At 37.7% G+C, this 25,366-nt stretch overlaps 1 protein-coding gene across 5 annotated transcripts in view; it reads right to left on the bottom strand.

Annotated features, from left to right (window-relative positions):
• The window catches only part of ANGPT1 (angiopoietin 1), a 166,308-nt gene extending 145,701 nt beyond the window's left edge, over nucleotides 1-20,607 (bottom strand). For all 5 annotated transcript variants that reach the window (XM_074897615.1, XM_074897617.1, XM_074897613.1 and 2 more), the window contains exon 1: nucleotides 20,037-20,607. In XM_074897615.1, the coding sequence (XP_074753716.1) occupies nucleotides 20,037-20,333 (297 nt within the window). In that variant the 5' untranslated portion in view covers nucleotides 20,334-20,607. The remainder of the gene's footprint in view (nucleotides 1-20,036) is intronic.
• Nucleotides 20,608-25,366: the final 4,759 nt, after the last annotated feature.

The raw sequence follows: 25,366 nt of genomic DNA, 5'->3' as shown, positions 1-25,366 counted from the left end.
TAAGAGACCTGATCATTTATCTTCAGTTGAAAAGTCTTCTACAGTTTTTCAGATATAATAACATTGTTCCTTGGAATTTTCTTATCGTGCTTTTCCTACAGAAAATTTGTTGTGTTTTCTACTCAGCAGTGGAGTAATGTATTTACTGATGATGTTCCTTACATTTTTATTAAATTTGTTTGTGCTTATGTATTTTAATAGTTCATTCCCTTATATGCTATGTAACAGAGATAACAGTGGCTTGACCTAACAAGCTAGCTCTTCCAAACTAGAAGACATTTGAAAAAACTGTAAAACAAACAAAAGTATGTTATTCTAAATAATTATATGAACACAGCTTTTCTAAGACCTACAGTAGAAAACATGAAGAAATGTATGAAGAATCAGCTAAAATTGTACATAGTGTAGTAAATGTGTTAAATTTGGAAAGATGTACATAATGGCAATATATAAACCCACACTGCTTTCCTTTATGTGTCTGAAAATTCACACAATGTGGGTTTAGGCAAATATGCAGCAACATCAGATTCACTCATAAAAAATGAATTAAATATCGGTATTGTAAATAGTTATTTGTTCTGCAATGAATGACACTTTGCGTGGGAAGCAAGTCAAAAATATGTATCAAACAACACAAGTGTTGAGGAATTTGTTCCAAAATTCTGTGTAGAGGCAAATCTCCTTGAAAATGTTCATATTTTGTAAACATTTTACAACAAACTCATCTCTGTTACTCATAGAATCATTTAAGTTGGAAAAGACCTTTAAGATCTTTGAGTCAAACCGTTAACATTGCCAAGTCCACCAGTAAACCATGTCCCTAAGCACCACATCTAAACGTCTTTTAAATACCTCCAGGGATGGTGACTCAAACACTTCCCTGGGCAGCCTGTTCCAAGGCTTGACAACAATTTCAGTGAAGAAAGTTTTCCTATATTCAATCTAAACCTCCCCTGGTCCAACTTGAGGCCATTTCCATTTGTTATTTGGGAGAAAAGACCCACACCCACCTTGCTACAGCCTCCTTTCAGGTAGCTGTAGAGAGCAATAGGGTCTCCCCTAAGCCTCCTTTTCTCAGACTAAATAACCCCAGTTCCCTCAGCCACTCCTCATAAGACTTATTCTCTAGACCCTTCACCAGCCTCATTGCCCTTCTTTGGACATGCTCCAGCACCTCAGTGTCTTTCTTGTAGTGAGGGGCCCAAAACTGAACACAGTATTCAATGTGTGGCCTCACCAGGGATGAGTACAGTGGGACGATCACTTCCCTGTCCCTGATGGCCACGTTATTTCTGATACAAATCAGGATGCTATTGGCTTTCTTGGCCACCTGGGCACACTCCCAGCCCATATTCAGCCGCCTGCTGACCAACACCCCCAGGTCCTTTTCCGTCAGGCAGCTTTCCAGCCACTCTTCCCTAAGCCTGTAGCATTTCATGGGGTTGTGACCCAAGTGCAGGACCTGTCACTTAGCCTTGTTGAACCTCACACAATTGGCCTTGGTCCATTAATCCAGCCTGTCCAGACCCCTCTGTATAGCCTTCCTACACTCAAGCAGATCAACAGTCCCACCCAACTTGGTGTCATCTGAAAACTTACTGAGGGTTCACTTGATCCCCTCATCTAGATCATTGATAAAGATATTAAACAGAACTGGCCCAAATGCTGTTCCCTGGGAAACACCACTTGTGACCAGCTGTGAACTGGATTTAACTCCCTTTACCACCACTCTTTGGACTTGGACATCCAGCCAGTTTTTTACCCAGAGAAGAGTACACCCATCCAAGACATGAGCAGACAGTTTCTCTAGGAGAATGTTGTGAGAAATAGTATCAAAGGCTTTACTAAAGTGCAGGTAGACAACATCCACAGCCTTTCCCTCGTCCACTAAGCATGTAAATTGACATAGAAGGAGATCAGGAGGAAAAAACAAAAAAACCCAAACACTGTAAGACTATAAGGAAAATCCCTTATTTGCAACCGGGAAACCTGGATAACAAATGTAGAAGTTTGTTACCTTTGTTGACTTAATGGTCATAAAACTGCCCTACATACTGTCCGACCTGGGACTGCTCTCATTCTGGAGAACTTCAAAGCTTCTTAACAGGTCTAATTTTCAAAAGATGTTGATTCTGTACCTCCTAAGAGATGAACATTGCAGCTTTTGCAGCCTGATTATTAGTCATCTTTGAAAATGAAATTGATGCAAGGATTTTCAATAACTAAACAGCCACCTATCCTGCTGAAGTCAGGGGTAGCTCTCACAGCCCCTGTGAAGGTCAGTTTTTACATTTTCCTCCTAACACACGTCCATGTTCTGAATTTACAAGAGCCTCTAAACTTCAAACAACATATATTGAAAAGAAACCAAAAAATTGCTTCAAAACTACTGTTAAACTGTATGATTTTCCTACTGGTAATTAAACAAATGGTTTTAACATACATTCTTTATGTAAAATTTGGTCTATACGCTTCATCAATAATTTGGATGACTTTCTAGCATGATTCATAAAGACAGCACATGTTCTATATTTTACATGCCATCACATTTAACCCCAGTGGAGAGTGATTTTCTTGCTAATAAATTATACAGGACATTGTAAGGCATTTTCAACAAATTTCAGATTTCACTTTTCATTTTAAAAGTTAGTGCTGTTAGATGTTTCCACACCTTCTCTGAAGCAATGACAAGCAATGGGCTGTAACAAAATCTCTTCAGTTCAGGAAAGGTTTTTACTTGCTAAGAAGAGGAAATGGCTCTCTTCATTTGACAGTAGGTGTCAAATGGCTTGGCTTTTCCACCAGTGATACTGAGGATACACTGCTGAGTAGCATCACTGCCCCTTTGCCCCTGTGCGACCAGGGCTGGTCTCTTACAAAAGCAAGAAAAATAAAGCCACTTTGGAAACTGAGTGAGAAAATTAAATATTATAGATGTCCATGGGAGCTCTGGCCAGTTTAGATTTCATTCCACTAAAGTGAGCAAATTCATCAAGGAGACATGGTTTTTGATGCATTGAGAATGATGCTTTGATGCATGCATGAGCATCCAGATGCCTAGCTAATTTAAAACAACACCATTCCACTAATCTAGGTTGAGAAGTGTCGATTGACACCAGCTATGAAATCAGTAACTGCAACAAAATAGAAATTTTCCAGACACCAATAAGATGAGTAACCTGAGACACAGCTGGATATTTACCTATCTGTATTAGTGTGAAGTATTCTGATAGCTGTCATATAAACACTTGAGCTGCCTCAAGTCTTGGTTTTATTGTTGGCTGTACTTAGATTTCCCAAGTGTCTAAAGGTACATCAGCTAGTGCCTGTGTACCTTGGGTTTTCCACTGGATAATGAGAACAAAATTAATGCCATCACCAAGCCTCTGATTGTTATGAAGCTTTATTTAATGATGCCTGTAAAATGTGTGGAGATCCTGAATACAAAAGGTTTTAGAACTATGATCAATTGTTGCCATTTTTTAAAATATGAGTGCAAGACTATAAAGCAAGCATGGAGCCTCTGTCAATATTAATGAGAGCTATAATAGATATATGTATGGCACACATGTTATGAAGACTACTACTTTCATAAAGCCAGAAATTAAACCAGCAGAGTTTGATATGCAGTCTTGAATGCACCAAAATTACTTGAATATCTGCTTTTGACATCACTATAGCTCTCTTCCTAGATAATTTATTTATATCAGAAAATGTAAGCAAACTGTTCATAAATTGAAACATAATCATTATAACATTTTATTCTCAAGTTTGTCAGTAATTCTGTAAACTTTGTTTCAAGTTAGAAGTCCTATGAATGTTAACTGCAATTGCATTTCACCTGTACTAACAACAGATATTTCCTGCTCCACTGCATGTTGTATTTAATGTACATTCATTTGTGATAAATTGTGAATAAGAGGTTTAATTCTGATTTTTTTATTTGTGTTCTCTAATGAAAATAAATGTTGAAAACCTTCATTACTTTCTTCCAGAATAGAATAACTTCTGGATTTAAGAATCTGGCAAAGTATTTTCTTCCATATACAAAAGATATCCTAAAGGAAGGCAATAACAATCAAATTTTGTTTGGAAAGTACATCTTTAATAAACAATAATTTTGCAAAAAGCACTATAGAAAAGAATCACAGATACCTGAATTTCCTCATTTGTTAGCAAAGATAGCACAAGCTGAAGAATATGAACAGGTTAAAAGTTCAAGCAAAAAGAGATAATTTATGATGAAGGACATTTGAGTAGCTCATATAGTTTTAAAAATTTTATCTGGTCACATTCACAGTAAATTTTTTTCTCAGCATGTTGTAGTGCAGAAACACAAAAGTAAAATGTGCATGGGTTTGGTGACTGGCATATGGTATTAAAAGGCATCATCAACAGAAGATGACAGAGGGATGACATACAGCCCTATAAACCAAGTCATTCAGGCTCCACCAAGTTCAGAAAGAAAGATCCCCTGATTTTAAGATCATGTCTACAACATCCAGAGATGCATTTCTAGTATATCACTAAACCAAACAGTGGAATTTTATCATGTGTCCGGCATGGATTTACTTTTTTGTTTTGCAAAATAATTACTATAGGAGCTCTTTTCCTATGCAGATTGATGATTTTTTTCCTTTAGCATGAACTAAATTAGCCAGTCAAAAGATATTTTCTTAATTAAACCAAAAGCCAGGGCAGTGAAAGAAAAGTTAAATAGTTCTCTTTGAACTCACATGCCTCTAGTTTGGATAGTTTGCATGATTTTTTCTATATCAACAACATTCCACATGCATATTCTCTCTATCTTTGGCAGGAAAAAAAAAGGAACTGCAGAAGCAACTGTTCCCAGATAAACAGGAGGACACCAATAAAGTGCATCCCTTTTCTAACATCTCCATTGTGTCTGTACATGGATATTACACTTAGGCTTCTTCTAAATAAACCAAAATAATAATGGAACTTGATTCTACTTTCACTCAAGTCAGACCTAAGACAGTCATATTGTAGCTGTCTGCTGATTTTATCAACAGAAAAATGATTTCTAGTGACATTTCTTTCAGTTTAAAAAAACTCCTTTTTTAAAAGAAAAGGAAGATTAATTTATAAATAAATAAATAAATAGATAGATAAGAGACAGATTACATTGTTTAACCAAGAATTCTAAGCTTTTGTCTGAAAATCACAATGCTTTGGTTTGCAGTACTTGCCTTCAGCCATATCGCTACTTTTACCTGAGGCCTCAAGTCCTCAGGTTGCAAGGTCTTTAACTGGATTACATCTGCTACATAGCAATTTTGTCACACAAATATTTCATGGAAATGTCCAAATAATCTGCAGAAAGTGTCAACAAAAAGGATTTTTCTACTTTGAAACATTTCAGAAAAGAAACCATTTCCTGACTGGCTTCAGCAAAAGAAATGTGAAAAAATCAAATGTCCCCTGAAAATACATTCTAGATAGAATCCGAGTCTAGGTTTAAGTTAAGATAGTCTGCCTGATCAGTTTGTTTCTGTTTCAAGAGGTTTCATCTCAGTTCTTTGGTGTTTTGAGGGACTGGAAAGACGAATACTGAAAAAAAAAGATAGGCAAAGTTGTGTTTGTGCTTTTCTGATGTGAACAAAAAAAGGAAATCCTGAAAATGTCTTTATGAAGTTGTTCTCATGAGATATACATCCCACAACCAGTCCTGGGGAGTTCTGGGAGAAGGCTGTGCACAAATAAAAGCTGTACACAGAATCCTATCCGCATGTGTACAAAAACCCCCTGAGTTTGTCTGCTTCTCACAGGCTGGGCTTGAGTCTTCTTTCAGCTGCAGCAGACTGACACTGGCATTATTCCATTGATGCCAGTGACATGATTTCTGATTTATACTGTTTCACCAGGGCTTTCGAAAAGTGGTCTTTTTTTATTATAAATCTGACACTGCACATGGTATTAGCTGCTATCTTTCTAGGCATGCCGAGGGAAGAACTGGCTGGGGATAGAGGCCATGCCATCAACTCAGTTCTTGATGTGGTACCCCCCAAATTTATACTGACACAATGCAGTAACTGTAGAGCATATTGTGAGGAAGCACACCATCTGTTTTCTGCCTCTGCTTTTCTATAAATAATAGACTTCAATCTCTGTGGGTGCCAGGCTAGCATTTTGCACCACACCCCTCCAGCCCTTTAAAATTCCTCCTGACCATCTGGGAGTTTCCTATCACAGAATTATGTAGGTTAGAAAAGACCTTGAAGATCATCTAGTCCAACCATTGACCTCACACTGACAGTTCCCAACTACACCATATCCTTCAGCACTATGTCAACCCAACTCTTAAACACCTCCAGGGATAGGGACTCCACCACCTCCCTGGGCAGCCCATTCCAACCCCTAACAACCCGTTCTGGAAAGAAATGCTTCCTAATATCCAGTCTAAACCTTCCCTGGTGCAACTTGAGGCCATTCCCTCTTGTCCTATCGCTTGTTACTTGGTTAAAGAGGCTCATCCCCAGCTCTCTGCACCCTCCTTTCAGGCAGCTGTAGAGGGCGATGAGGTCTCCCCTCAGCCTCCTCTTCTCCAGACTAAACACCCCCAGTTCCCTCAGCCGCTCCCCGTACGACCTGTGCTCCAGAGCCTGCACCAGCTCCGTTGCCCTTCTCTGGACACGCTCGAGTCATTCAATGTCCTTTTTGTAGTGAGGGGCCCAAAACTGAACCCAGGAATCGAGGGGTGGCCTCACCAGTGCTGAGTACAGGGGTCAGATCCCTTCCCTGTCCCTGCTGGCCAAATAGGTTTGTCAGGACAGATCTGAGGTCTGTCCCTTACCATTAAGAAATCTCTCTACATTAGAGCAGAGGAGTTTTGAAGTAGGTGAATCCAGAGAGCCAGTGCCAAAAATGAGACCTGAAAGTTCTGTCACTCCTGAAAGCATCAGGGGAAGGAGCGGGCAAGGGGTCAACTTCATCTGGGTGGGCCTGAGGTTGGGAAATTCCCTTTCCTGGACAGGAACTGAGCTCAGAATTTTACCACTGATTCACTCTGAGCAGCACCGGGCCAAGCTCCACAGGAATTCATTAACATCACACTCTGGATGAGAGTCCAGAGATTTTTTTTTTTTTTTTTTTTTCAGTTTCTAATCCTCTTGAGGGTATTTAATGATAACTGTTTGAGTTTGTGGAATGTGTTGAAAACCTCCTTTGGGTTCCTGTTCCCTTAGGAAAATCCTGTTTTTTCTAGCCCTACTTTTTAGTAAGGGCTCATGCTAACACCTGGAAAGCATGACAGCAATATCAGACTAAGCCTGATAGAAGCAAAACCAAAATTAATATCCACTCTGATAGAAAAAACACTGAGCAACTCTGATTTAGGATGTGAAGCTGTCTCACAATATAAAGCTTGTATTGCTTTATGAGTAGTATTCTAAAAATAATCTTGCTGCAGCTTGCTTATAGCCTTTCAGAAGGATTTTATTATGGAAGTGAAAACATGACAGCGCTCAAAACCATGCTGACATAACTAACACTGAGGTGTCATCCTGAAACTTAAGAAGAATGAAAATGGGAAATTTACCCTAAAACACATTTCCAGTGTTCCATCATGGTGAGTTATAGCCCAGTGGAAAAAAAAAAAAAAAAAAAAAAAAAAAAGGCTAATTCTAGTGACAAAGGTCCAAAGAGTTTTGATCATACTTTCAGAAGATGATTTCTGCATGATTTCGGCAGCAAAATAATGAATGGAAATGTTGAAGTAGTTTTTAAAAATGCACAAAAAGGAAAAGGATGCCCCACTTTGTTCATATTTTACAAATCAAGAATTCATGTCACATCCTCATGCCCATAACAGTGCAACAAAAACATTTTCACTCTTGCTCAATTCTGCTTCTAGGAAATACCCCACGGGGTCAATGACCAAATTACTAGATGTTTCCAAGATGTGTAGGAGTGTTAAATCCTGGATCAAGGAAACTTTTTTTTTTTTTTTTTTTTCATTTCTAGGGTTCATAATGCAGGTTTTTTGTGGGTAGCACTGGAAGGCATTAAGGTACAAGGTGTCAACCGCTGCTTTTTTTGACTTACTGTTTTAGTGTTAAAGAAACTTAAAAGACTTCCCATTCCCATCCACTTATCCGAAACTATAAAATAGATGTGTACTTGTTTAGAGTAACAGAGCAATTCCCACTTGGTTCTACCTCCTGTTGAAGTTTACTGAAAAGTAGATATGTGCCTGTGATAACACTTCCAATGGTGAAATTAAAACAATTTATTTTATAGCGGTAAATCTTGTGATGTGCTAGATGTTTCCTGGAAAGTTATGAGTGCCATCAACTGAAAACAAGACCCTTGGCACTTTCAGAAATGAGTCCTTAGATCTTGCAAAATCTAAAGTTGTCAAGTTTGGGCACATGCCTATATGCCTGTATTTCTGAACCCTAGCTCATCATAGTCTCTCCACGGTGCAAACACAAACTCTACTTCTGAGGTTGTCTTTGACAGTTGCGAGAGCATTCCTGGTAAGAGAGTGATGCGTAGTGATGCGTTGGTGACCGCCTGCACTGCTACACATGGCATTCTGCTTCTGCTCAACATTTCAGCTGGATGTCATTTGCATTTCAGATATTTTAATAACCAGCAAAATTTGGTGAATTCGTGATTTCCTCATTAAAACATTATAAGCATCTTTTTGCCTCACTCCTGTATTCTGCTTAAATTTAGAAAAATAATTGTTCTGTTCTTTTTTTAAAAAGATGGAAAGTCTTATTTTAATTAAAATCTTCCTCAACTATGATGAGCTTTTCTTCAGCAGGCTGTAATACTACTGAAATATGTAGTATTATGATCTTAGTAGGGCCACACAGCCAGTAAATATTTTCAGGGCTTTTTACTGAACATAGTGTTGTACACCAGAGTAATTTTTCAGACTTTTCTGCCACTGCAGGACAAGTTATCTTATTGTGTGTGCTTTAGTGACATATTGATACCTTGGGCAGCACACAAATTTAAGGATTACAGCAGCAACCTTCACCCTTCCTGTCACACTTTTAATGAAAATCCTCTATCAACCTCAAATAGACTTCTTGCTCTGAAGAACCACCCCCACCTCCCACCTTATATTTAGCCCTTCCAATCTTTTTCCAGGTCCCTTTACACTTTCTCTGATATGACCCTTTCCAAGAGGCAATAGTCTGCAGTTACAAACTCATCTTCAGTTTCTTTGGGAGTTACCTGCCCCATAACTATTTTATAGGATTCAAAAATCATTTAAAAAGCACTTGAAAAAGCTACATATATTCTTATTGCATTTACAGTTTACCCAACCCACAAACTCATCACAGATGGTTCACATAGTTTACTCAAGCATTACATTCTGTCTTCAGAGCAGTGTATGTAAGCATTCAATGACGTGCAAGCATTTTGCCAGTGAAGTGAGGTGCAGAAACTCAACCAATACCCTGGTTTCAGAGAAGTCAGAGGGGTGTGAAACAAAGCCAGCTTTCTCAGCAAAACTCAGCTAATGAGGATTTGAAATCACTCATTCAACACGATATTTCTCAGTTGCAGACAGAGCCATGTATTATATTTCTGTACAGTGACTGGCACAATGGCTCATCAAGCAGATCAAACTATAAAAATTTCTCTTTTACCAATGATTATTTAATTCATTCTGCTGTAATCACCTTTCATCTTTAACAACAACCCCTTTGGTATTTGCCAAACTCCTCTTGCCTTGTGTGCCTTGTGTGACTCTGCAAATACAGTTTATGCTTCTCTGCATAATTACAGTCCTTATGCTTTTCTGCATAAAACTCTGGTATTGTTAACAGGTACAAATAATTCTTTAACAACTGAAATGAAGGCAGAGGCCATAAAGATTGAGCTGTACAATGTCATGGAGGTAAACTATGTCAGAGGAATATATAAAAGGATACTTATTGCATCAGCCAGAATTTTGAAAAAGCCAAGAGATCAAACTGGATCATTTAAGAAAAATGTGAAGAGAAACAACCTTAATCATCGCCTCTGTAGTTAACAGGCTAAAGTGATAAAGAATTTTGCAGTCCATATCTCCTCTGCACAAAAATAGTAACACAGAAAAACTTTCTAGCAGAGCATTGGTGGCCTTTCCCATTAACAGGATAGAAGTGACGCAGGAAAGATAGGTGGCCCTTGACCATTTATCTCTACTATGGTAAGTCACACACAGAGTGAAGTATGAAGTTTTAGCCAAAGAACAAAGGGGAATAGTTCATTCAGGAAGAGATTAGGTCATCTCTTTGAGCAATTTTCCCTCTAAGCAGATCCTCAAAATTCCAGGCACAGCACCAAAGACATCATGGTTTGGGGACTGCCTGTTACTGTGTTGACTTGCTGATGTGGCCTAGAAGGCCACAGGAATTTCCTGATGTATTAAGACTGTAGAGGGTAAATATTTAACTATGACACAAGTAAATATACTTAATACCTAAATGATAATGGCAGTGATCCTAAATCCTCATTTCAGCTACTATCTACATAAGAATGCCCAATTTTCAAAGGCTGTGGCAGTCTTCATATAGTCCTTTGGTGCTGGAGGAGACTTAAGAGAACCAGGTTGTATATAGAGTTTCTGTGAGATTTCAGAAATATAAAGTCATATCTACACAGGTTTTTAATAGAAAATACTAGGGATTTAGGAAAACTAGGGCTCTGATAGTCATAGTGAGATAATTATCTGAAGATCCTTGCCTTCTTGAGACACAAATGCATGACTCTGGAGAAAAGACAGGTATGTAAATGACCCTATTATTCACCCTCACTGTTACACACACAATGAGCTGATGGGAGAGTTTTGAAACAGATTCATTTCTTACGGTACTCTTTCCTGCAAAAGATTTCTGCATGAGAACTAAAACTCCCAGAAGATAATTACTGCTGAAGCTGTCCAAAGCTGAATGTGTGAAAGTGATCAGCACACTTAAATAGAGTCATAGATGGTTTAATACAAATTGAAAATTCATTCAGTACTATGTTTAGGAAAATATTACAAAATTATCATTGAACAACAACTACATTATTTTTCCTAAATCTCTACTGTGCAAGATCGTATTTGCAGGCAAGAGATTTAGAGAGAAAAATAAACTTTTATAAGCATAGGCTGACAAATTTAAAACATTCATAAATAACATGATCCAAAGGGCAGGCAAGTCTACCACAACCCTGAAGATAAATGTAAAAGCATCTCCAGAGATTGTACTAGGATGCTCCTTTCATTTATCTGGGTATTTAAAATGTGTTCTGTGGATCTGGAGCGTGTTAAAGATCAAATATTAAAATACATCTCAAAATAGTATATTTACATATCTAGAATCACATTTTTTCACCTACAGTCAGGAAATAAGAACGCCACTTTGAAGGCTGGAGAACCTTTGATAATGACTGAAAATTTGCTGTAACATTTAAAATAGTGGGCAGGACCTGTCAAATGACACCAGTGTTTTTCTCTTTGAAACCTTGCAAGTTCCCTCTGCAGGTTTAGGCTGGTGTGGATCACGGACAAGGAAACTAAAAGCCTGGCCGGCTAAACAATATTATCCCTAAGACAGAAGTTTTGTAACAGAGATAATATCTGTCAAGAAAATCCTCTTGCACACAGAAAGCCTTTAAAGGAAGTTTGGCTGTGAAAGAAGGCAGGATCAGTCTGTAAATGTCATATCAGCCTGCAGCAGAAATAGTTTTTAGATTCAAAATTGATTGGCATCAATTTGATCATCTATGCTCTAGTGCAGAAGAAGCCATGCTGTCAAAGAGAGACAAATTACCTTCTAAGGTTGTCTGCTCATACTCCCAGTTTTCTCCCACAATTCTCTAGTCTTGCCTTAATTTCCTGGCAGGGATGCTCAGAGCTTATCCTATCTCTAGGGTAATCTCTCAAGCCTATTTGCCTGCTTGGTACAGAGGGAAGAGGAAAGATGCCAGGATCCAAATCCTCAGGCATCACAGAGTCAGAAGGGAATTCTTCTAACTGGAACAAGTGAATTTTGGTTTTCCCATACATTCCTATTGCAGAAGGAACGCCTGGTACATTATATGCAACAAGACAACTAGACGAAACATGACAAATGGCAAGAATTCACTCCAACAAATAAAAATTCCAAGAAGACCTAATGAAAAATTATAACTATATAGTTATGCCTTATGCCAAATCCTATTAGAGAAGCAGATGCCATGCACAATCATCAGGTTTGTCTTGCAACATATGCACATGTAAAGACTGAAACATGTCTGGGATGGGGACTAAAAACATCCATATTTTTTCCAGCATATATGAGAATTCTTGCTTCAAATACATTCTAGAAATGACAAAAGCAAAAGCATACTTATAATTTATCAGCAACACAGTACCAGGACTTATTCACACAGAATTAATGCATGTACAATACACATGGTTTCATCTTGCTACCAACACTTCTGTTTTTGTTGAGCCAACAGGCCATTTCCAGAACAACAGATTGACAGCAGGTAAGTAGGTGTAAAACGTAAGAATGGATTTAAGACACAACACTTAGAAACAGATTTCCATGTACCTTAACACCAAACACTTCAAAAATCTAAATGCATATATGTATGTGTGCACACATCCACACACTGAGATGATGTGTGCAAGGGAAAGGAATTCTGCAGACTTCTGACAGAATTTTTGATCAGTCACTTTTTACTCATGGATCATCAACACAGATTTTCCAACTGCAAGATCGTTTCTGCATTTTCAGCCTATTTCATTCTCTTTTAAGACAGGAATAGTAACACAGACCATATGACTGACCATGTACTACCATACAATAGATGTTTAAAGTACCTTTGCTAAAGACACACCTATTCCACCATAAAACTAGCACAGTTCTCTAACGATTACCCTTTTCTTAATGGGTATCTTTTCTGGTTTTAATTTCTGCTCCTCATGCTCAAGGGAGTATAAGAAATTTCTTTCAATCATACAACTCTGTGGCTAGAATACTGATTTTCTATATCACTTCCTCTGAGGACTATAAAATTATTTTAATCCCTTTTTTTTTCCCTTTATTTTGGGGGGGGGGGGGGCGGGGGGGGTGGTGTTGATTGGTTTGTTTTCATTCTGAAAGCAAATCTTTTTTAGAAATGTAGAATGGTGCAACTTGAGCATCTTTCCAGGTGACCCTATACCTGTTTTGTTTGGACTGTCTCTACCCATATACTTGTTCAATGCTGAGCATAGCCCCAGGGTTAGGTCTCGTTTAGACAAGGAAGTTGTACTAATCTTATTTCTTATCCCAGTTTAGGAGTGACTTACACTTCTTTAGGTTAACCTAAATCCTAACTAAGATATGAAAAAGCTAAGTTTGATCTTTGTGCAGGAGTATTAATGAGAATGTAGTGCAAATGTGCAACAATATATGGCATTTCTAAGTTACTCTACCAAGTGAATATTCACCGCCCTGCTGTTTCATAATGCTGTCTGAAATATACACGTGGTTGCACAAGAACAACCTTGTGTTAAAGTACAGCTTGTTTCATAAGGAAAAGAACCCTTCCTATGAAATATGAAACTGTTTCAATTTCCTTTTCCTGATCAAACTTCAACCTTTTAACGAGAGGAAATCCTTATGCTACTGGGAAGACTTTTACACGAGGGCTGTTTATTCAAGACACTTAAGCTGCTGGTGCTGAAGATGAGGTTTGCAGCATAGCTAAAACCATGATACTGGTTCTAGAAGGCCCACATTTACTAGTTGTTCCTTGTTTGCAACTTATTGCAAATACAAAGAGGACTGAACTAAGCTGAACTGTAAATTGAGATTAATACAAGCAGGTTGTTAAGTTTCTTCACCTTTCAGGATGTGCTTGCAATAAATCACACAAGTGAGCCCAGTTTTGATAATGACATAATGACAAGTTTATTCAAAATTGCCGGTAACAATAGCTCTGAAAAACTATCCACTCCTCACTGGTCTTCCTCAGAATATGTACAAGACTGAATTACAGTCCTATTCATCTTAGATGAATACAGGTTGGAGCAGCAGCTCCTTGACAGGTTTTAAGAACTCTGCAAGAATGAGGACTATTCTCACTCCTAGCAGGACATATATAATCCATTTACTCAACTGCAACCTGCAAAATATACTTAGCATTATAGATTCATATTCATTGTATTTATCTGCTTATTTTTTATAAATTTATTTACTAATTTTAGAACTAATTTCCTTCTGAAAGATTTTTTAAATCACACATTTTTTTCTGTAAACATTGAAAGTACCATTAATGTGCATAAACTGTTAATAGCACAAAATACCTTCCACCAGAAAGATTCCAAAAGCAACACAAAAAAATAACATATTAAGCCTCCCAACAGCCTTGTGAAATGGAGTAGTAGTACTATATCTCTTTTAGGAAAGGGAAACAGGAATACTTAAAGTTTACGATTTTCTTGCAGTCACAAGGGAAGTCTATGCTACAGCCATGGACAGAAGTAAAGCTTAAATCCATCACACTTAACTGAGGTATTTAAATCAGTGAGCTGCTCAGGATTTCCCTGGAGTAAATGAAGAGAAGCAGGGACTTCCACAGTACAGTTCAAATGGCTGGCTCTTCCTCTGGGCTTGCTACTGTCTCTTGACACAGCACTGAGAGATTCCCCACAGCAAAGAAAAACCTATCTTGGGTATCTCTGGGCTTTGGCCAGAAATTTGGGTGGGATGATACAGGCCTAAAATACCCAGCTCTATACTTTTCCCATATGGGCTGTCTTTTTTTTTTTTTTTTTTTTTTTTTTTTTTTTTCCAAGGCACCCAGCACTCTGAAGTAGAGATTGTTTCCAAACCACAGAAGGGAATGGGAACGATGAGTTCTCAGCACCCTCAAAATGACACACCATTTACTTTATATCAGTTTCATTTAGAAAAGCTCTCAGTACTCCAAATAATATCTCCCGCTGGGCATCTTGGTTGGACAGTTCTGATGACTAATAAATGTAATATTTTATTGTTACCAGAAAGTTCCTAATTACAGCTGTCATCACTGAAAATAAACAAATTCAGGTTCTACTGAACATTATGATAAAGCCTTCTGTTCAAGCATGGGAAATTTTTTTAAGTAATTTGCTACCAAATGTGGCAACATATAAGAGTGCCCTTCAGCCTACTTCTCTGATTCGTAAAAAAACCATTGCTGAATAGGTTATTCCCCAATAATGTAAGGCTTTCAGGCATTTCCACATTTGCTCCTTTCTTGTGGGTACCTCAGAATATCCCACGGACTGCCATAATTCGATTAATAAAGTTTTGAAATGCAGACGCATTACTGGCCAAGAGGTTTTTTAGAGATAAATAAATAATTTTGGTTTTACATTCAAATGTGAATTTTCTTAGAACAAGTTTGTTTCCATGAAGTTATTTTTGCTCCTTTAATTTGGCTTTTATATATACTTACCCACTGAGTAGTACATATATAAGGAATCCCAATAATTTGAATCCCACCATTTGTGTCACAGCTTGTTTGTGGGAACTGCACTTCATATGTCACTAGGATGAGGTTCTGCTTTGGATATGAGAATTCATTGACTCCAAAGCCAAAACAAGCACCTAGAATAGTAAATAGCCTCTGGGTCTAGACAAGAAACGCAGGTTCAAGCTGGATGCCAAATAGAAGGCTAGTGGCCAGTTTTGGGTGAGGCTTTCTCACTGTTTGCCTTTAGCCTTGGCCCACTTTGAAAAATTATTTCTGAAAAGCCATTCCTTACACAGCACTCTTAGTAATGTTTATACAAGCAGAACAGCAGATTCCAAATCCAATGACCTGCTTTTATTTCGGAAAACTAATGGGAGTTCATCATGGATCTCCTGGTTTCGCTGAACATCCAAATATTATGTGGACTTTAAGGTCACATGTTACATTACAAATATGCTCAGTGAGACATAACCATAAATAAAAGGGATACTACTTCCTGTAATAGTCAACTAGGGAAAACTGGTTTCCTAAAGTGACAAAATTTTTCATATACTATGGCCACCTCCATCTTTATATCAATATGGATTTGCCTCATAGGATATTATGACAGCTCTTCAGCTGTGTCCGCTTCAGGGCAGGCAGGCTCTGTCACACTTTCACACAGCTTCACAGCAACAGTGATATGTAAAGAATTTTCCCATCTTCAGCAAACAATATAACATTCAAGGCAAAATCCACACATAAGCATATTATTCTTATTTCATTGCAGTGCTAGTTCCTGCTGGTAAAGACAGCATAGAGGGACAGACTTTCAGTGGAGCCACAGCACACAGTGACAGACATTACCCTTTCCAAAAGCCAGTTTATTCTATACAATGACTGGTTCCCCTCAAAACTCAGATTCCTTGCATGTTTAAAACCCAGGTGAGCTCTTGAAATGTTACTTCTGCAAAATAAGGAAGTCAGAGATCACAGAGAATGCCATAAACAAATAATTTATCAAAACCATGATAAGAATAAACTTTAAATTGGACTATTAAATGGCTACAGATACCCCAGAAAAATTGCTCATAAAGTCTTTCTTTAATGACTGAATCCAGCTCATCATTTTATGCTTCTGTTATAGCTGGTGACAGCACAGGCATTTTGAAGGGAAAGAGAAGTGAGTTGAAGCTTCTTTATTTGGTTTAAGTGTAGTGGTGCCATCAATACTTGCAAAGAAAGGAAAAAAAAGTTCAGATTGGATACTGTCTGACCAGAATTATTGTGGTTCACTTTCAACTCAAAATTGTACATCTCTGTTAGCTTCTTATACTATACTACCATTAAGTATTCATTTTAAACTTTTATGGTATTCTGCTTAGGTAACGAAAAAAAAAAAAAAAAAGAAAGAATGGATCATGTAAAACTCGCTTATTACTGTAATAACAATTATTACTACTATTTGGACTGAAGGATAAGTATATAAAACATTCATCTATATAGCTATCCTGAATGTATACTGAGTCCATCAATACTGTAAGTTGAGCAAGCTGACTAACAGAAAGTTCCCAAGCAAGATGTGATGATAACATTTCATGTAACTCCTCTTTGCCAATACTTAGACACTGCTATTAAATACCAAACATTATCACGTGTGCCAGTTAGTTACTGCAAGAAAGAAAATGTGATGAACTGTTTGTTTTGAACTATTAGTATAAACATATTGCAGAAATGAAACCCAAGCTTAAACAATGGGGAAAGTTATCCGGTATTAAAATAAACAGTTCTAGGAAAATCTCTAAAAATGTTTACCAAGTCATCTTCTTCCAAGTAGTTTCTGCGCGGAGCGTTTTGCCATGTCCCTAGTTTGCCAACCAATCCCCGTAAAGCTGACTATGGATATGCAAATGCTAATGGACAAGGCTGGGACTTAATTGCTTGTAATTGGCTCCCCAAGCAAGCACGTTTAATCTACAGTTAAACTTGTAGGTCATCAAAGACTTATGGTTTTAAGCATAAAATAGTTGCCTTTAAAAAAAAGAATACTGCTTTGGCTTTTAGAAATCTGCTAGTTTAGATATCAAGAAAAAATATTTTTTAAATTAAAATACTACAGAATTAAGCAAACCATGATTCTTACAAATTCTCTTAACAAATACTCTTTCAATATTGCAGGCTTGCATTTGTGCTGAGAAAATAATTCACCCTGCCAAACACTGCCTATGTATTATTTTAATGAAAGCAATATATATTACCTGAAGTAATAAACAAATTACCTTTATATAAGTCAGAATATATCTAAAATTCGTAAACATTATTTCTTATTCTAACTATTAATTTCCAGTCATAGACCTATAACCATTAATTATTCTTTATTTTGTTCACAGCAGGTGCACTGTAAAATGCTGTTTAGTGTAGCAGCAGTTATATCTGATATTAAAAATCTATGGGGTAAAATAAATGCAGAGTATAAAAATGAGATGCAAGATATCTACATAATATATTCATTAAACTTAAGCATTATGCTTGTTCTGAAAGGAAATGAGTTATGGCTGAGATGCTTTGTAATGGTAACAGCAACAAAGCAAATTCAGTATTCAGAGATGCTATAATGGAGCTGCATCAGCCTCATTTGTTTAGAATGAGCCATACTCCATCACACAGAGAAACGGGTCCTTTCATTCCAGGGAAAACTGACACATGGAGATATGTGCACAATCCCAGTTTTATGTAAACCCCTGGGAGTAGAGGGTTGGGGGCTGGGAAGGAAAGGAGGAGGGGGATGGTTCTGCTCATAGCCAGTTATACAATCACTGCAGAAGAAAACAGTCCTCAAATATAAACCCCTTTCATTGAGCTTCCTACCTGTTTAATCACTTCCCTCCAAAGTGTGAGAGGACTAACCCCAACTCAGACATTCACACTCCAGAGACTCATATTTATTCATGTTCAGTTCACAGTGAAACAGTGATCTTAGTTCAGTCTCTAGTGGACAAACACAGAATAAGTAAAGACTTATAAGCATGATTCAGCAGGCAATTTGCTCAAGTAAAATCATGTGTGCACAAACACAGATAACAACTTTCCTCTTTTTAGTGCTTGTCGCAGCCTCCCAAGGTAAAATAATTTCTTAAGACATGCTTCCCTCTGCAAAACACATTCCCTCATTTCCAGTCTTATATTCCCCAAAGCAGACCAAGATATTTTAAAAAATGAGGAAACTAGTCTAAAAAAATAAATGTTTGGTTATATTTTGTTTTATACTCACACATTTACTAGACACAGTCTTTTCTCTCTTGCTAGAGTCAGATATGCAGAGTACAACTCATTTACCAAGAGATCAGGAAATCCTCTCTAAAGATTTGAGTAGGTTTAAGGGGATGGGGATGGCTGCATATGCTTTTTAACATATTTCTGTCTTGTATACTGTCTATATGAAACAAAACTTTCAAAACAGATAGGTAACTGTAACTATGCTAATAAAAAGTTTTAGCTCAACTAGTAGAGTCTTCACTAGATTTTTAATGATGTTCTCTCTTAGTATGAACTTGTGGTAGAGTTAAATCATGTATCTCTCAAATGGGTACATACAGCATTTTCTTGTGCCATCTTAGATGACTAGTTGCACCACTCAGTTGCTCAACATTCTAAGTTTTGCCAGGTCAAAATGCCAGTGTGAGAATGGGAATATTACAAATAACTATATACAAAGATTGTTTGTTTATTTATTTTTACTGGTCATCTATCCCAAGGCATTTTCATTATCAAAGCATAGACAATATCCTGAAAGGTATGTAATTTTACACAAGCGAGTAATCCTGTTAAGGTGAATGGGGCAGCTCATATAAGTGAAATTATTCACATATTTAAGTCTTCTCAAGCCCAAACTTCAGCTCATACATAAAATACTGAAAAGTTAGAAGTTTAGAGCTATTGCACAAATTCTTAAAAATATTTACTTCTGCTAATTTAATTCAACACCTTCAAACCCATTTTTCCCTGTCTATGAAAGAATGCACATACACACACATATTAAAACAGGCTGTTTCAAATCCAGTGTAATCTACAGTTAAAAAGTTTCACTTCCGATGTTTTAGGAGTGTGAATACCTATACACTTTCTTCTTTCTTTCCAGCAGTTAGCTGGGTGGAATAGTATTACAGATCTATTTATGGAGAAACAATGATATTCTTAACCCAGTGTCTTTAAATGCTGACTTTTTTGAAATGCTGTCAGAATAGCAGGTATCCTGCATGGCATCTGATCTGAAGCTGTGAACTATGATAGAGTTTATAGGAATACTTAGAAAGTTCTGTCATTAGAATCTCTGGAGGATTTTTGTGTTCTCTGGCTCACAAACATCCATGGTCTCTTGAGATAAAGCTTTTAGAAATTATATCTTTCAGTAATGTGAAGAAAATTCTGCTCACAAGAGTAATGTCACTAAGAAGGGTGCACTCTGGCTGAAATATTTCTCCCCTACACAGCCATGAACTAGATCAATCCTGATTACCTCAGTTCTCACAGAAACTAATGAAAAATTTGAACAGAATAAGTATCTCAAAAAAAATCCATTTAGTGAGAAACAAAAAAAAAAACCTCACACTTACTTTTTGCAGCCACTGAGTGTAATTTTCCATCACATGTTCCAGATGTTGCAGTTTCTGGGAAGAGAAATCTTGTTCCACGTGAGGAGCATCTCTCTGAAGAGCATTTGTGTTGTACTGGTCTGTCGTGCTTTCACGACAGTTCCCATCCTGTTCTGGCAGAATGAAAGTATAGGTGCACTGCCCATGCTGAATCCGGTTAAATCTTCTCCCACTGACTTCTGGACCCCGACGCTGGTTATTACAGCCTATATGAACAAGAATCGCTGCCAGGAAAGCAAAGGAAAGGAAAACTGACATGTTATTATTACTTTCCTTTCCTACTTTAAGACAAACTTTTCCTTCCTCTTTCTTTAAATTTGTTCTTAATTTCCCTTAAAGTCTTTGGAAAAAGGACTGGAGGAACACACTTTAGTAATCAAGCTTGGATAATCTGTTATTTTTTTTAATTTGACTATGAGGATAGCTTCCTTAGTTAAAATTGGGAATATTTATTGCATAGTAGTTAAGATTTATTGTTTCCTCTCTGTTACAGTCCAGCATGTAGCCTGCTTTAGTCAGCTGCATATGCATATCCCAGTCTCTTTCCCCTACACTATCTGCTGCAGAACTGCTATTTTCTCTCAGACTTCAGTGAGTTTTATTAAGGTTGCACTTTCAAGCCAAGCTGGAAGCAAGCAGCCTTTCACAAGATGACTTGACAGGAATGCGTGTATGAGTGCGCCCCTATGCTAAGGATGGCTGATGGCTCGGTACAGAGGGATCATCTTACAAACTGGCTGGATGCATGACCTCAATCATGCATGGCTTTCCAGCCCCTATTGCATACAACTGCTAAGGGCTTTTAACGAATTCACGTAAGTTTAATAAGTAAGGCAGTCCACCTTAACACACTTCATATGTTCACACTGACCTATTAAAATGTAGATAAAGTGTAGAAGTTTGTTGTAATCCCTCTGTAAATATACAAAGCACTGAAATTAAAAATACTTTCAGTTCTGCGCTACTCAGTATCTATTAAAGAACTCTAAGTCGGGGGAATGACACTTACCGGAAAAAAAGTTACATTTAACCCTCACATGCTTTAGCTACTTTTCTAAGAAAATTGCGTTTCTTTAGCAGAGTTTGCAGAGAGTTTTTTTACAGCATGTAATGAAATTAAGGCTGCCAAATGCTAATGGGAAACGGCAGTTCAGAAGTATAATAATTTTCTACGTTTGGCGTCTAAACTAAGGTAACTAATTATAAAATAGTGAGGGATAGTGGCTGAACTATTCCAGATTGTCTTCTGTACTACTGTGTAGTTATCACATGCAAAATAATTCTTCTAGTTTGCAAGTCTGTATGGGCTATACAGGCACCCCTCATTATATGTAGAAACTTTCTCGGGGGCAACTTCCTCAGATTGTGGTAATTATTTAAGAATCTATCTTATACTTAAATAGTGCCTTTGGTATTTGTTAGAGACAAATCAAAAATGCACAGACTAGAAACAGGATTGGAATACTCCTGAAATTCAGAAGAATTTGGATCTGAGTTCCTGCTCTTGTATTTGTTGTTGTTACATAAATATCAGCCAACACCTATGCAGACCACTTTGCATGATTTTTCCCATGAAAGTAAGTAGTCTTCTAAATAGCAATAGCACATCACTAAAAAAAACAACCTGCAAGATTTTTACCCACATGAAAAACTACTTGCAAGAATACAGAGTGCAAGAACCTTCAGTGCTCATGCAGTTGCCACATGTATCACAACTACAATTTCATTCTAAAAGAACTGCCTGGAATATTTAGCCAGGAATCTGTCCTGATATTGCTAAACTATTCCTACTCAAAACTGGGAGTGGAGGCTTTATATCTTGGATCTAAAAGAAACCACTACATTTGAACCAATAAGAAATATCTCCTACAATAATATAGAGAAATGAGAAAGACTTATCTTACTTTAAAATATCTCTATGTCCATTACATATATAGAAAAAAAAAAGAAAAAGAAAAAAGAAAAAGAGTACAAAGCAAAGAGCAAAGCTACTGTTGCTTTTAGCAAAATCTGAGTATCCTTCTGCCTCTGAACTGTTCAGCCCACCTTTGCTCTCTGTTTTTTCTTTTTCTGCCTTTGAAAACCAACTTCTTACAGCTTGCTTTCATATAGCATTTCTCATAATTCTCCACCATCACCAGAACTAGTTCTGTTGTGGTTTATTACACTGTCTTTGCAATTATTGTGAAATGTAATTGCAAGATATTTGCTCATGTAAGACCAGAGAGCTTCAGTCAGAAAAAAAAACTGTAGGATTAGACACTGAGCTGAAGGGTTAGCATAAAACCAGCTATTCCCTATGAGGCAAAGCAAAAATACCAGAGTACAAACATGGCAATAATACATGCGCTTTTTTTTTTTTTTTTTGAGAACTTTATGAAAGGGCCTCAGAGCAGCTAAAAGGGGGATAGCAAAAGTGGGTGTACAAAGGCTTCCTAGATTTTTCGTTCATATTTTAAAATATTGTTGTTTACACAAATGCCTCATTCATTTTCTGCAGAGTATTTAAACAATGGGCTTATTCACATGCAAACATGGAAAAGTGAGATTGTAAACTTACAACTGATGTTTTACAGAAGAGAACAGACCTCACGGAAGAGCAGACTCACTTTGTTGCTATTGCATGGCCCTTTCTCACTGGGTTGAGGTGACTCTCCTTCCCCTTCTGTCCCCCTCTTCCTGAGGGGTAACAGCCATAAGCACCTTCAAGTAGCACACAGCGTTATCAAACATCTCCTCCACTTTTCTCCAGCTTAGTTCCCTGCCACAGCACCTGCCTCTCAAAAACAGATCACTGACCCCAGGCCCCAAACTGATGGATCATGGGCAGCATATAATGGTCAGGTCCCACAGTGGAGAGATGTAGCAGAGCTATGCAGTAGCCAGAGCATCTCCTACCAGCACACTGCACTAAAGGTTTCTTTACTAGTGAGAACGAACTTCCCCATATACATACTGCCCACATCTGTTTACAGGAGTCGTGCATATGAGACATCTTGTGTGTCCAAACACGTGAGGTCTCATGCAGAGGCAAGGAAGGGATGGCAGGAGCCTAGGGGAAGCCTGGGAGCCATTCTGTCACTCCCAGTTTGCAGCCTTTCTAGCCCAAGGGGAGGCACAGAAAGGAACTTAAGAATTGTGCTGGGATGCCCTTAAATCTTTGCAAGGACTCAGAGTGACTGCTGAAATGGCAGCAGCTCTGTCAGATACACTGAAACTCAGCAGACTTTGAGGATGCTCTAGTTGATACGAGAGCTGGAGCTAGCCTCAAGGGTCCCTAACTAGAAGCACAGACTCTCCCAATCCTGTAACACAGGGACCACCAAGGTCAGCTTGCTGTTCCCCCAAACACATAACAAAGTCATTTTGATAAGAACATTGAATCAGCCAGGCCAGATTCAGTTTACACTCCTTCCTGGCACACTCATGGTCCCATGTATACACAGGCAGAAGTGCAACAACAAATACAGAAAAAGGCTTGTTTCTGGATCTACAACCACTTAATTCCACAGTGCAATTTTCTAAGGAATTCCATTTTATCTAAGGAAAAGAGGTACAGAAATAAGAAGAGTTTTTGTTTTCTAAAATTTCCTATTCCCTATTAAAGTATTTGATTTTTTCTTTCCAAAACCAAATGAACCAACTAACTAAACAAGACATCTTGCCCCAAGAGTTTCAATAGTTTTGTGTCTTCTACCTGATTTGATAAATGTACAGTTTATTATCCCAGTACCACATGATCTATGTGACCTGTTCCAGATTTTTGAGACCGAAAATTTTAGTGAGGTGATGAAAAAATAGTTCTCAAAGTTCAGTCAAAGTCACTCTGCGTATTTCTGCAGGATCTTACATTATATACTGTATATATAACCTAAATGATTTGTCCAGGACTGCACAGAAAATCAGTGGCTCAGCCAGAAACTGAGTAGGGCCATGGATGTATTTAAAAGACTCTTTATTTTCCTAAGACCACTTCCTCCAACACAATGACTAGTTTCGTATTCCCTTAACTCTTCCTTCTGTGTAACAGGGAAGGGATGGATCCAGAGGCCTCCTTCCCAGACCATGTAGTCTCATACACATTGTTTATTTAGTAGCTATACAAAATACTGTAGCTCACTATGTAATCAATCCAACTATGCAAAATAAATGGGAATTCAATGTCCAGATAAAGCCTACATTCACATGATACCAGTTCCCACATATTTAGCATTAATATAATTTAATGGCTTTTGTCACAGAATCATATGCATGCTCAGAGTTCAAACACAAATTCTAGGAAACCAAGATCTATTTCTGTTTCTTTACATTTCTGCTGCAATATGTGTTATTACTGCAAATGAACTGCAATAAGGTTGCATCATGTCACACACTCTAAATGGAGTTACTCCAACTCAACTTCCTCAGTTTGTAAGGGAAGTCACTGCAGAATGTCTCCTAAGCACAGGTCTAAGCAGCAGGCTTTTATCTCCAGCTTAACCAATGCTGTACAGTAGCACACAAAAAGTTTATTCTTAACATAGCATATTAAAAAATAAATAAATCTAAACATATAAATTCAAATGCATAAAAAGGGATCTGAAGTCCTGTAAGTCTGATTGGTTATGTGTTAGTGCTTCTCCAGTGTCTTCAGTGGAGATGGTCCCAATTTACCACAGTGCTGAGACCAGAAAGGGATGCAGGATATTTGCCTGACCTTACAGAATCCAGACAGTATTGAGAACAGATGAAGGGGAAGCGTTACTTACCATGCAATGACACTTTCTCTTATGGCCTGTATGCTTTCTTTTCTTACTCTCCTGGGAACAAGCAAGTAGTCATCTCATAAATTACTCCTCAGGATTGAAGTTTGTATATTTACAGGAGCATATTTAAGGTATGATCCCACATAGTGCTGCTTGCCAAATCCTTTCTTCAAAGGAATACAGCAATGGGTGCTGAGTCACACTCCAGCCCAGCCCTCCCAGCATTTGATTTCACACCTGGGAACAAGTAAACAGCTGGGAACATTAACAGAGTGGCAAAAAGCAGCAGGTCTCTTAGAAGAACATGGTGGTTTACCACAGAAACATCTAAGCTACTGGTTATGCTGTATGACCTGTCTGAATTTTGTCTCACACAGAGGCTGTGATGCTTCTTTGGGCAAAAGCTGGACTCTTTCCAAGCATGACAGCAGCTGAGAGAGCTTGGTGTTTTCTGAAAACTTATTTTCATGCTGTTGGGAACATGGGAAAATCTAGTTATTCTTATATTCATAACAAATCTTCAAGCTCACACATGTAGAGAAAAAG

Source organism: Athene noctua, chromosome 2 (assembly GCF_965140245.1).
Source record: "Athene noctua chromosome 2, bAthNoc1.hap1.1, whole genome shotgun sequence".
In the NCBI taxonomy this organism is placed as follows: domain Eukaryota; kingdom Metazoa; phylum Chordata; class Aves; order Strigiformes; family Strigidae; genus Athene; species Athene noctua.
This window is presented reverse-complemented; position numbering and strand designations above follow the sequence as displayed.